General features: G+C 36.0%; 3 protein-coding genes and 1 long non-coding RNA gene across 4 annotated transcripts; 2 read left to right on the top strand and 2 right to left on the bottom strand.

Annotated features, from left to right (window-relative positions):
• Positions 1–16: 16 nt before the first annotated feature.
• On the bottom strand, positions 17–1,139 carry LOC107227123 (40S ribosomal protein S27). The gene is made up of 2 exons (XM_015668172.2): positions 988–1,139; positions 17–349 (listed from the first exon to the last, which is right to left on the bottom strand). Exon 2 carries the CDS (start codon positions 346–348, stop codon positions 91–93), a length of 258 nt encoding a protein of 85 aa, XP_015523658.1. The 5' UTR covers position 349; positions 988–1,139; the 3' UTR covers positions 17–90.
• Positions 1,140–1,646: 507 nt separating this feature from the next.
• LOC107227120 (phosphatidylinositol transfer protein alpha isoform) lies at positions 1,647–5,517 on the top strand. Its single transcript, XM_015668169.2, has 6 exons — positions 1,647–1,802; positions 2,203–2,233; positions 2,834–3,097; positions 3,595–3,672; positions 3,954–4,334; positions 4,571–5,517. The coding sequence occupies exons 1-6, from the start codon at positions 1,786–1,788 to the stop codon at positions 4,613–4,615; spliced, it is 816 nt and encodes a 271-aa protein (XP_015523655.1). The 5' UTR covers positions 1,647–1,785; the 3' UTR covers positions 4,616–5,517.
• Positions 5,518–6,734: 1,217 nt separating this feature from the next.
• On the bottom strand, positions 6,735–10,997 carry LOC107227154 (short-chain specific acyl-CoA dehydrogenase, mitochondrial). The gene is made up of 5 exons (XM_015668209.2): positions 10,555–10,997; positions 10,377–10,476; positions 9,599–10,266; positions 9,178–9,401; positions 6,735–9,041 (listed from the first exon to the last, which is right to left on the bottom strand). Exons 1-5 carry the CDS (start codon positions 10,574–10,576, stop codon positions 8,829–8,831), a joined length of 1,227 nt encoding a protein of 408 aa, XP_015523695.1. The 5' UTR covers positions 10,577–10,997; the 3' UTR covers positions 6,735–8,828.
• On the top strand, positions 10,796–11,940 carry LOC124293321. Its single transcript, XR_006903254.1, has 3 exons — positions 10,796–10,915; positions 10,991–11,080; positions 11,146–11,940. It is a non-coding gene; the product is annotated as an uncharacterized LOC124293321 (long non-coding RNA).
• The last annotated feature ends 262 nt before the right edge of the window (positions 11,941–12,202 follow it).

The raw sequence follows: 12,202 nt of genomic DNA, 5'->3' as shown, positions 1-12,202 counted from the left end.
GTAACAGACACTTGAGTTAAATTTTTTTGTTTCCTTTTTGAAATGTTTATTTATTGAATGTAAAGGTAGTCATTAGGCGAGTCCAATACATTAGCATTGGGGCTTCTTTCTGAAAGAGCATCCTTCGGTGAGGCGAGCCTTGCCCCCGGTAGATGTGCAGAGGATGGTGCGGCATCCGTCACATTCAACAGCACGCTGCGCGTGCGAAAAGATAGTCTTGATTGCATAGCAACCAGGACATTTGACATCCATGAAATAACTGTTCGGCTTCTGGACCAATCTCTTCAGCTTGTGGCGCCTCTTTTCCTCAGCTGGACTGGGATGCAGGAAATCGCGAGCCAAGGGCATTCTGGATAGCAAAGAAAAGAAACATTTGGTTAATCATGTTACAAGTTGGGCTTTTCAAAACTGTACTTCAGAATCGTATTTTTCAAAAAGTCAAAAATAAAACTTGTTATTTTGTATATAGGCTGCGAATAATGCGACTAGCGTTTAAGAAATGAACAGATTATATATACGTTTATTTTGTTTTCTTTTATTTACAGATGGAATTCATTAGTGTAATCGAAGATTCTTGAGAAATGAAACATAGGAAACGGATATTCCAATCTTATGGAAAAGTTGTAATGTGAACGCGAATTACAACCTATAATTTTGCTTCACCATGCCTGCAGGTCTTGTGCAACTTGACACAAGATAGTGAGAAAAGGTATACTGTATTTTCCGATGATGTGAGCAAAATTTTCAACCAATCGGGCAGTAATTCGCGGTACAAGTGTGGGTAGTCTTATTTTTTTAAATGTTAACGTATTTTAGGTGGAAAATATATCCGATACAAAGCAGAATTATCGAGAAGAGGCGGCGACGTTTGGGTACCCCGAGATGCAACCCGGTACGGTTATCAATACTCAGGAGCTGGATTGTTGGATAAATGTATCATAATAAATTACAGTAATACTGGATAGACGTATTAGAGCTTTTACTTACGTGATTTATTCAATGTTTCACCTTAAATTCGACAACTAAAACTCCAGCCACGTGTTTGTAGCGCGAACGCAGAACTGGAAAGGAGCGAAGGTAGCAGGGATATTATGCGTCTCTGACGAGCAAGTACCAACTGATGGAAAAAAAAACCTATAACTGAGTAATGAAAACATCGATTACAATATTGATCAAATCTACGACACGAAGCCTGTAATGATTGAGGAAATATTTTGAAACGACGTATTTTTGCTTATTACGTTAATAATCGTAAATCTTTAAACAGAATCCATTACAATAAAATGCAACACCACGTTGAATACATAGAATCGATTTCCAGATATTTTCAATTCTTCGAGGCGAACATACTGCGGTGTATACATATATACGTATACTTTCTAGTTACATACGACGCAAGTTTTTTCGGTTGAAAAAATCAGCCTCATGATTTCAGACCGTAAATGTGGCCGACAATCAATTTAAAATTTGCAGCGAATCATTTGGATTCCCCGTCTGAGGTCTGCTCCGATTCATATGCTTGATTTATTTTCCAGTTGTAACAAGGCTATCGCGAATAGCTAGTAAATAAAACTTCTGTTACGGAGTGTACAGAATGACGTCATTGCGAGTGTGGAATGGGCGGGGAGGCGGTATCGTGCCAGCAGGCAGCAGCACTAGCAAGTCGCAGCCGGCGGTAGTGTGTGTGTAGCTGTTGGCAAAGAGATAGCGAACCTAGCGAAGGAAGGGTGGCCTTTTCCCCGTCAAAGATAATTTATCTCCGGTCCATGTGCTTTGCTGACTAAAATGCTGATCAAGGAATTGTGAGTGTTTTCGATTAATTTATATCGAGGTAGTTCGCTTAAGCCGTATGGCTGGATTTCTTCAAATTCTGATCAAAAGCTGGAGGGTGGTTGCTAATCTTTAACGGCGACGGGTAGGGGGGAGGGCAGCCTCATCCCTACAATTTTCTAAGGGGTATTGGCGCAAGAAGGGGCTAGCGTACCAAAAAAAAAAGAGAGAGAAATAAACTACGTCCAAATACTTCGATATTTTATGATAATGTATAGATTATTTTTTGATTAGTCATATTGCAAGCAGTAAAGTAACTCGTGTTTTCATTGTATGTGCCATTTGGTGCTAGGAGAAAACAGTTCAAGGCCACAGATCCAAAGTGTTAAAGTTTGACAGTATTGTAATACTCTATATTGTTTTTGTTCACAGCCGTGTCACTCTTCCCCTCACCGTCGAAGAGGTAAGTCAATAATGAAGATTGAATATTATTGGATATTCTGGGTTCATTTTATTTCACCATTTTAAAACCTGCCTCTTCATTCATATGCTAGGAAGCAAATGTTAATTGAACGTTTCCAGACATTGCGTAATATCTCCAAGTCACAACTCACCTAAACATTGTTTACTCCGTATTTCTACGCATTTAATTGTACGGCACGGTAACATTCCGGGATCTTACACGCTGCTTAGATATGCCGAATACACTGCTATTAGATTGCCAGTTTAAAAAAAAATTAGATATCAATTTTACCAGTTGTCCCTACGTGATATGCAGAGCAATTGCATTAACACATCCAAGATAAATATGTCCAGTCGTTTTCTTTTCATGATAATTATATCAAGCCTATCTGTTACTTGAGATTCTTCATTGGATTAAGTTTATATCATTGAATCCAGGTGTTTGTCTGTAAACTTATTTGCACCTTATATGTATCTAGTTCGAATTATTTCGGTTGAGATATAAGATAAAAACAGAAGTTGCAACATGATTCCTCATTTCATGCTTGATGAAATTACTATTCTCCTATATCTCTTTCAATTAATTATTATATGTTTATAGTACCAGGTGGCACAACTTTACTCTGTCGCTGAGGCGAGTAAAAACAACACAGGAGGTGGAGAAGGAATAGAAGTTTTGAAAAATGAGCCATTCACAGACTATCCGTTGCTTGGAGGAAAGTACTCTTCAGGGCAATACACGTATAAAATCTACCATTTAGCAAGCAAAGTGCCAGCATTCATCCGTCTCTTATTACCAAAAAACTCTTTGGAAATACATGAAGAAGCGTGGAATGCTTATCCCTACTGCAAAACAGTGATAACTGTAATTGGCAATTACTAAGTATTATCTATTAAGGTCACATTCAATATTATTCGCATAGAAATACAGACCATTTGTTGTTTTGGAGTTTATGCTGCAATGTAAAATGTGTAATCATCAATTTTCAAAATCATTGATGATTTAAGATCCCTTCGTTTTTGCCTGCTTCGTTTGTGCAAAGATATATAAAATTATTTCTAAACATTAATTTCACCAAATATGCTCATTTACATAAACGAGCTATCCTCGGCAAGGCTATGACCTTGGTTTTGATGATATCAACTCTTACCAGTGAAGAAATGCCTTGCCTATGGATAGCAAATATATTAAATGTGCTTAGATTAATAAATTCACTGCGTGTAATGTTATTTGATATCGGTTGAGTCATATCGCGAACTATCTCTATTATTTTTCTAAACAGGTAGCAGTGCATGCTTTAGTTTGATGGATTCATACTCATATTTCTATTTGTCTGAAGTAACCTTTTCACCGCTTTTCAGAACCCAGGATACATGAAGGACAATTTTATTATTATGATTGAATCGTTCCACATTGGTGATGTAGGAAACCAAAATAATGTAAGCTCTCATTAACTATTCAATATAGACAACAGATTGAAGTTTGACTTGAAAAATTGGATTGGATTAGTCACTATTAGCTATGCTGCAAGCTGAATACATTGAAGTTTTGTATCGTTGTCATTAAAATATGGGTTCTCCATTATTTGTTTTAATAGCGCTGAAGCATCTTCAATTTTCAAGTCAAAAAATCAATGAGCTGCCCTACTATCTCGAACACGAATCGTTCATCTTATCTAATCATTGGGATAATCTAACCGGTCAATGTAATATAATTTTAGGTGCACGAATTACCTGCTGATAAATTGAAAATTCGAGAAGTTGTTTACATAGACATAGCTAATGATCCAATAGCAAGTGCCGATTATAAGGCGGATGAAGATCCATCTACGTTCCATTCCAAAAAGACGGGCCGAGGGCCGCTGGTTGGCAAGGACTGGAAAAATAATGTTCAGCCTGTAATGACTTGTTACAAATTAGTAACTTGTGAGTTTAAGTGGTTTGGTCTGCAGACCCGGGTTGAAAACTTTATCCAGAAGGCGGAAAGACGTTTATTTACCAATTTCCATCGACAAGTCTTCTGCTGGATGGACCGTTGGTCAGGATTAACAATGGCAGACATTAGGGCCATTGAGGATAATACTAAAGAAGAATTAGATAGAGTAAGTATTGCTATCATCACCGTAAATTGAATTTTTTTTTTCAACACACTTACTGAATAGAGATTTTGAATAGTTACTTACATGTTATTGCGTTTGTGAAAATAAATTCTCGCCATAATTAAATGAATTTTGAAAAATTATCACATAAACAAATAGGATGAAAAAATTGGCTGGTACAATAATTCCAAAATTTTTTTAGTCTTGCTTATTGAGTATGGTATTTAAATTGTTTCTAGCAACGACACCAAGGCGAAGTACGAGGTATGCGGGCTGAAGATTGAGACATTGGTGCTCACTTATGGATAAGTTTAAACGATTTCACTATAAACACACATAGGTATATACAGCTGTACTTGGTTTCTGCGACCGTGGCTGTTTTCAGATTTTTTCTGTCTAGAATACAGCAATGCATGTATTATTATTATTACCACCATTTTAATTTATTTATATTTACAAGTGTTTTAGATAGATGTACCTATTGTCAAAGATTACTATTATTAATAATATAAAATATTAAATCTGGGGGGCCCTACTAAAGTAATGATTATTTCAAATGGGGTTTGATGGAAACCAATATAAACAATTAAACAACAATAACAACAATAATAATAATAATAATAATAAATAGCATAGTAGCTGGATAATATTAATTATAAACGTTCGTTAACAAGCAATCAACAAAGGCTTGTGTGAGTGCAGGGTGCTCAAAAGTAGCACTGTATGAAAATCGTAGTCAAATATTTAAAAAAAAAAGAACCTACCGCTTATAAAACTGTCAGCCTAGTCCATTTATAGTAATGAAACAAGTGTTCAAGGTAAATTAATCGTAAAAGAAACAAAAATATATACAAGTAATGTTCTGCATTCAACGGTCGTAAAACGATTTGTGAGCATGGCTCAATAAATACTGTTCTAGCAGCTTTCTATTTCGTTTTTTCGATTTTCATCCATACTACGTCCGAAAATTCATTTCGAGCAGAATAGATTTAAATATTACAATCTTGCCACTTTCAATACGTTTTATAACATTGTGAACTTATAAAATTCCATTTAATTTGCCAAGTTTGGCCATGCGAAACTGATATTATACCATGACAAATGAATACTTTGTTCCTACATAATAATGGGTATACCTGATGAGATTTTTATCTCCTAAATTATATGCTCCAGGGTTAATAGACAATCAGTTGTTGTATTTTTTGTTTTTATGGAATCATCACGTTCGGTACTTTTACTTTATCATTCTTTCTTCCTCCGGTTAAAGCACATCACACATATTTGAGTTCTGTTTTGAAAATGTCGCCTTAGATGATTTTATTTGTCAACTTGACAATTTGTTATTCTTTGCCAGACTTTGCTATCAGCTTCGATCTTTTGAAATATCATACCTAAAATTATGAAAAATTGTCCACGATTGAATGCAAAAAATTAACAATTATCAAGTGACAGAGTGATAGTATTGAAATTTATCGCTCACTTCTTTCCAACAATTGGTTTGTTCATTACGAAAATATTTTTATCATCTGATATGTTGGAAACTTTTTTATCGAACTGTTGTTTTCTTACATTTGTTTTCATACACGACTTCTCTCTTCAAAGTCTTGAATATAATTATGATGACGTTGAAAAGTGGTGAATGCAAGCTATTTGCATTTTGCTAGGCTAAATAGTTGAATGTATTTGCTGGCTTATTTTTTGGCATTTGACTACGATCCTAAAACCACATTACCACTACCAGTTGTATCTTGAAGGTATAAATATGAATTATTCTATGTAAACTGAACGAATTGAGATATACTATATAATACTATATATATATATATATATATATATATATATATATATATATATATATAAGTAATTTTAGCTGTCTGTCGATAAATGCTATGGAAATAATTAGGTAATTGAAATTTTGTCAGCAGTAGACGAATGAAGGAAGGGTGTACTGTACATAAAAGAAAGTACAGTGAAATTCAAAATATTATTACATAGTGATTTGCGTACATTAGGGTGTTTCACATTTAAAAAATTTTCACGTGTTCTATGGGCGCATGCAAAAAATGCTTGTTTATAGACTAAAAAGAGGTCTCAAAAAGACTGGGAACTGTAGTACCAGTTTTAGGATGTACAAAAATTGTTTTTCCAAAAAAGTGACAAATCGATATTAGTTTCCTTTTAACATGTATTATATCATTTATAATAATACTAGCTAACCTGGCAGACCTTGTCTTGCCTTTTCCGGTAGGTACGCGATAATGTATTAACAATATGCAAAATAAGTTAACACTCACCAGAAGATAGAGATATAATATTATAAGAATGAAAATGATGAAAAATTTTAGTATCCCTCTATATCAGCATTTATTTGTAATGCACGTTAGATAATTTTTTTGGGTCTTACTGCATTTTCCTTGTTAAAATATAAAAGAGATAATATGTGTTGAACGGATGCTAATATCAGTTTTTCAGTTTTTTACAAAAAACTTGTTCGCACACTCTAAAACTGGTTTTACAGTGCCCAGTCATTTTTTTTAAGACTAGAAGCAAGCATTTTTTGCATGCGCCTGTCACAAAGCCGAAAATTTTTTAAATGTCAAACTCTGACGTACAAGTAATGTTTGTTATTCGACATAACTTTAACTCTACGCGTTATGGGAAATTGTTTAGAACATTGTTCGATAACAGGCGATTTTAATTTTCTTTTTCTTAGGCATACTAATGTCTTATTAATGTGCTATAACGTAAATGACTGATTGTACTTCAGAAGATAACTATGCTGGCAGATATAACGATGTGATGTATTATAAAAATGTAGAAAAAATATGAAGAAGCGTCACCTTTGTTTTTATAACTCATTAACTTAGTCTATGCTATGCTGAATATTTGTTGACAAAGCGTGTTGTCTAATAAATTTCAGTCAACCAATGAATGTAATCTTTTTGGACATCTTCGGTTAACTTCATTTTCATGTAATACTTTTTACTTTGAAATTTGTTTTAGCACATCTCTGTTAGCGCGCAAATATACTACGTAATTTTAATACAACTTTGAATTAAAAAGTAATGCTTTGAAAGTAAGGTGTCGGTTTGGTTCAGTATAAAAAAAAATTGACTCAGTTATTATTACTGTAAAATGGCTGACTGGGAATATTAAGTAACAAAAAAATTTCAAAATTAAATAGAATAATGCCTGGTTAATTATTTACGTTAGATAAAGATATCATTGAATACCAAGCAACAATATTTGCCCGAAATGTTAACAAATAAGACTGCTGGCTAGCTGCAAAATAATATATGATTTACAAATTACTACGTTGCTTGAAGCAAATTGTTGCTGTATAGATCTCTACATAATTTGAATTTCACTGTATATATATATTATATATAGCTACATATTACTTTTGTCCTAATTCTACCTAATTGTTAATGAGAAGCTAGTTGTTACCCATGAGAAAAAAAATTAAGAAATTGGGAGGGAAATCCTGTAGCGCTGCCAAAGGCCCTGAAGTACCCATATGTGTTGGACAAGTCACGAGGTCAATACGCTAATAAAAATAGAGATACTGCAATGTATAAAATTTATTGATCCTGTCAATATACAAAAATATGCATAGACAATTGTTATCATAATAATTATGTTTCTATACTAGGTGTATTACAGTTCAATATAATTAGCGACATCAGTCTGTGTTCCTTGGCAATGCTTAGAGTGTGTACAAATGTATCCCACTTTCAGTTTGCTGTTTGTATGAATTCAACATTTTGTTAAATAATTCACTCAGGTGAGTGTACAGAAAATATTCAAAGAAATTTTCACTTGCTCAGCAATATCCAAAATACCGAAAATAAATACATTATGAATTTGAATAGCTGCAAGAATGAAAGTTCAGTAGATCTATTGAATATACAAGAATTTTATTCCGTATACGTGATAAATTTATGTATTTATTTACATATGCTCTGACCCATGTGAAACATTTGTTAAATTTCAGTATATTCAGCACTAGGATCAAAAGGATATTGCAGATAATTTTTTCTTATTTACAAACTTTATTATTTGCTGCAATTTCTAAAACCAGTGCAAGTATAAAAGTACAGGTTACATCTCAACATCTAGAATTCACTGCTCAGCAATTCGCAAACTTATTTATTTGCAGTAAGTCGCAATGAACGTACTAGTAATTATATGTGTACATAATTTTGATTGTTTAATTACTAAAACGTCATGGTTTCAAATCATCAGTACCCAAGTATACCTGTAGTAATTATCAAAATTGATTAGTTACAAAAATCGAATACACTACACTTTGACATGTTGTGTGGTGTTATTCCAGATTTATAACGTGACGCGTAGGGTATTTCCAAAGTCTTCAGTGGCAAAAACTACTGCTAAAACGTGTGCCAGTATTTGTAGCACAATACTTTATTGCAAAAGCAATTGTAAGGTGGATTATGTCGTGAATCGGACGTTTGGCAAACTAAAGATATGATACTACTAATTAAGACCATATTCTTTAATAAGGTTTCCTGCGATCACAAGTCTCTGTATTTCCGAAGTTCCTTCATAAATTTCAGTAATTCTTGCGTCCCTGTAATGACGTTCGGCAGGCATATCTGTTACATACCCCATGCCTCCTAAAATTTGGATGCATTGATGCGCACAGAACGTTGCTGCTTCAGATGCAGCTAGTTTTGCCATTGCTGCTTCCTGTATATAAAACAATCAATGCATTTATCAATTTCACGATCAATTAGAATTGGGGAATGCTCTAAATGAATAATTGGACATTTTTTTGCATCATATGAGCATGCACAAATCTTCGTCGTTGTTAAAAGTAACATACCTTTGTGTATGGTTTATTGTTATCCTTGAAGTAAGATGCTCGCCACGTGAGAAGACGCGCACTATCAAGTTTCAGTGCCATGTCAGCAATTTTTTGTTGAATTGCTTGCAATTTCAATATAGAGTTACCAAACGCGGTGCGCTTTGATGCATATTCCATTGCACAATCCAGAGATGCTTGCGCGATTCCTAACGCTTGACTGGCAATTCCTATTCGACCAGCATCTGAAAGCAAGGAAAAAAGAATTAATTTGATTGTTGCTTTCTACAAGAGTCATGTCAAAAATTAGAGAATGGTAGGTTCTTCTGTGAAGAGATATGTTTTAGGAGGTCTGTAATGTTGCAATAATTCTGTGATCATTTTCAGATTTGGAATACACTCAACATTGGCAATAATATGGCTGAGGGAAAAGGATTCTTACCTAGAGTCATCATAGCAATTTTGAAGCCCATTCCTGGCTGACCCAGCAGATTCTCTTTGGGTACAACGCAGTCTTCAAATATCAAAGAACACGTGCTACTACCCCGAATCCCAAGTTTGTCTTCTTTTTTTCCTAGGCTTAGGCCATTAATTGGCTTGGGTGCAATCACAGCACTGATTCCTTTGTGCTTTTTAGACTTGTCTGTGGTGGCAAATAAAACGACAGCCTCAGATTCAAATCCATTTGTGATCCACGACTTGGTGCCATTGATTACGTAAGTGCTTCCATCTAATTTTGCAGTTGTCGACGCAGCCCCAGCATCTGATCCATTTCCTGGTTCGCTCAGAGCAAAGCAACCAACTTTCTTACCATCGGTAAACCCGGTGATAAATTTCTCTTTTTGCTCCTGATTGCCAAATTTCTCTATCGGACCCAAGTACAATGAATTGTTTACACTCATTATAACTCCAGCGCTTGCGCAACCCCTCGATATCTCTTCCATGGCAATTGCATATGCCAGGTAATCCAGTCCTGTTCCACCTAGACTTTCAGGGATTGTTATACCCATCAGACCTAGCTCCCCCATCTTTTGTATCTTATCTCCCGGGTAGCGGTGTTCTCTATCAGTCTTTGCCGCAATCGGTTTTAACTCTGCTTCGGCAAAGTCTCTGAAACAACAGCATATAGGCGAGATATTTCAAATATGAATTGGGTACACTTTTCACCTTTTCAAAGACATTCTATAAATACTTTATCATTCTTCTGATAAGGTACATACCTGCATGTTTTGTAGAGCATTTGATGGGTTTCAGGCAATGATGAGATGGAGGCAATAGTTCTCGCATTGTGTTGAATCCTGCAGGTGCGATGAAGAAAATCTGCAACAATTACAGCGTTTTTTAATAACATTCCCCTCTATACGATATACAACACTGTTCTAAATTGTATCGACTCACTTATAATTTTCGTCGTCTGCATATTTGATACAGTTCAATTACTCTTCGAACACATACGTACGTCAATTACGTACGCACAATTAATTTCTCTATTCGTTTCTAGACCGACGGCCACAATCAAACTTCGTAATTTGGACTTGCGACTCTGATTACGCTGAGTAGATATGTGTATATTCTACTCCGCGATGCAAACTAAATAGTTCCTCAGCAGAACATGAAGAAATTCAGCCAGTGTACGACGCTGGGATGAACAGAACAGTGTTGCCAGACGTCAGATGTACAGTTTTCCTTTGGCAGTCACTGTTCAAATTACTGTCGTCAAAATCGTAATTGACCACACCACGGTGTATAACGTGACAATGTAGGTATCTGAGCATCTCATATGATCTTACGCAAGCATTTTGTCGCTGCTTATTATTTTACAAATATTCTGCAGGATGACGCCGCCAATCGCTCCGGGACGTGGCGTCAACTGGTCTAAAATTTGAGGAACCATTTTCACCGCACGTCATTATGAATTCTCTTTGTGAGTACTCAGCCGTTGACTGAAGAACATAAAGACGGATACCCTGGTTAAATTTTTGTGACCAGTTTTTGGCGGGCAAGTGGATCCAGGTGGGCCTGGGAGCGTGGGAGGGTTCTGCTCTATCGACTCTACCTAACGAGCTCGCATCGACGTTCGTAGCAGCCAAAGGAGTGTCGGTATCAAAGCTTGAGATTGAGTCGGTACAAAGTGAGTACGTAAGACTACTTGTCGACTGCGCCTTAGAAATGTCGATCAGCTCGATCATCCCCGTGATATGAAGCGTAACCGCGTCTATCGCCAACCAACCCCAACTATCTCTTCCTCCTCCTCCTCCACCCGCTCGTCGTTCAAGTCGTCCTCGTGCTCGACCACCTCCGATCACCTCCAACCACCTCGAAACACCTCCTACGACCACCTACCATATCCTATCACCTCCAAACACCTCCTACCATCCCCGTCCGCCTCCTGCCACCGCCTGCCCGCCACCTGCCACCTCCTACCACCGCCAACCACCACCAAACACCTCCTACGTTGACTAAAGAATATAAAAACAGTTGCCATGGACTTTGGTGTGACAACCGAAAATCGTCATGTGCCTGCGCTCCCTGAGATGTTTCAACGGTAGAGTTGAGAATTTATTGCAGAACATCAGAGAGTTGCCGATTTCGACATGATACTGGTTGCATTCACCTTCCGACTAACAGTCTTCGCAATGGTAAGCCCAAGTCAGTACTTAGCCTGTGCACTTATGGACTTGCAGCGTTACCGACTTGTCGGCGATACAAGAAATTAATAATGAGAATAAATTTCTTCCAAAATTCGTAGCAAAATAGTGATTTAATTAAAGTATAGGTACGCGAGAAACGAATGTATACATAGATCATAAATAATAATAGATCAGATGTAGTGATGATGCAGAGACCAGAAACTATATATGTATATGCGGTCCATGTACGATATTAATATACATAGTCCATTTACGATTAATACGTGATGCATACTATAAATTTTATAATTTTCCTGGAGACAAACTAGATTATCTACAATAATACGAATATAATATGACAATAGAAGAATTATTCATTTCCAAATGGGATTCTATTCGACACGCGCTCGATGTAT

Source organism: Neodiprion lecontei, chromosome 3, assembly GCF_021901455.1.
Source record: "Neodiprion lecontei isolate iyNeoLeco1 chromosome 3, iyNeoLeco1.1, whole genome shotgun sequence".
Taxonomy (NCBI): domain Eukaryota; kingdom Metazoa; phylum Arthropoda; class Insecta; order Hymenoptera; family Diprionidae; genus Neodiprion; species Neodiprion lecontei.
Note: the sequence above shows the minus strand (reverse complement) of the source record. Positions and strands in the feature narration are given on the sequence as shown.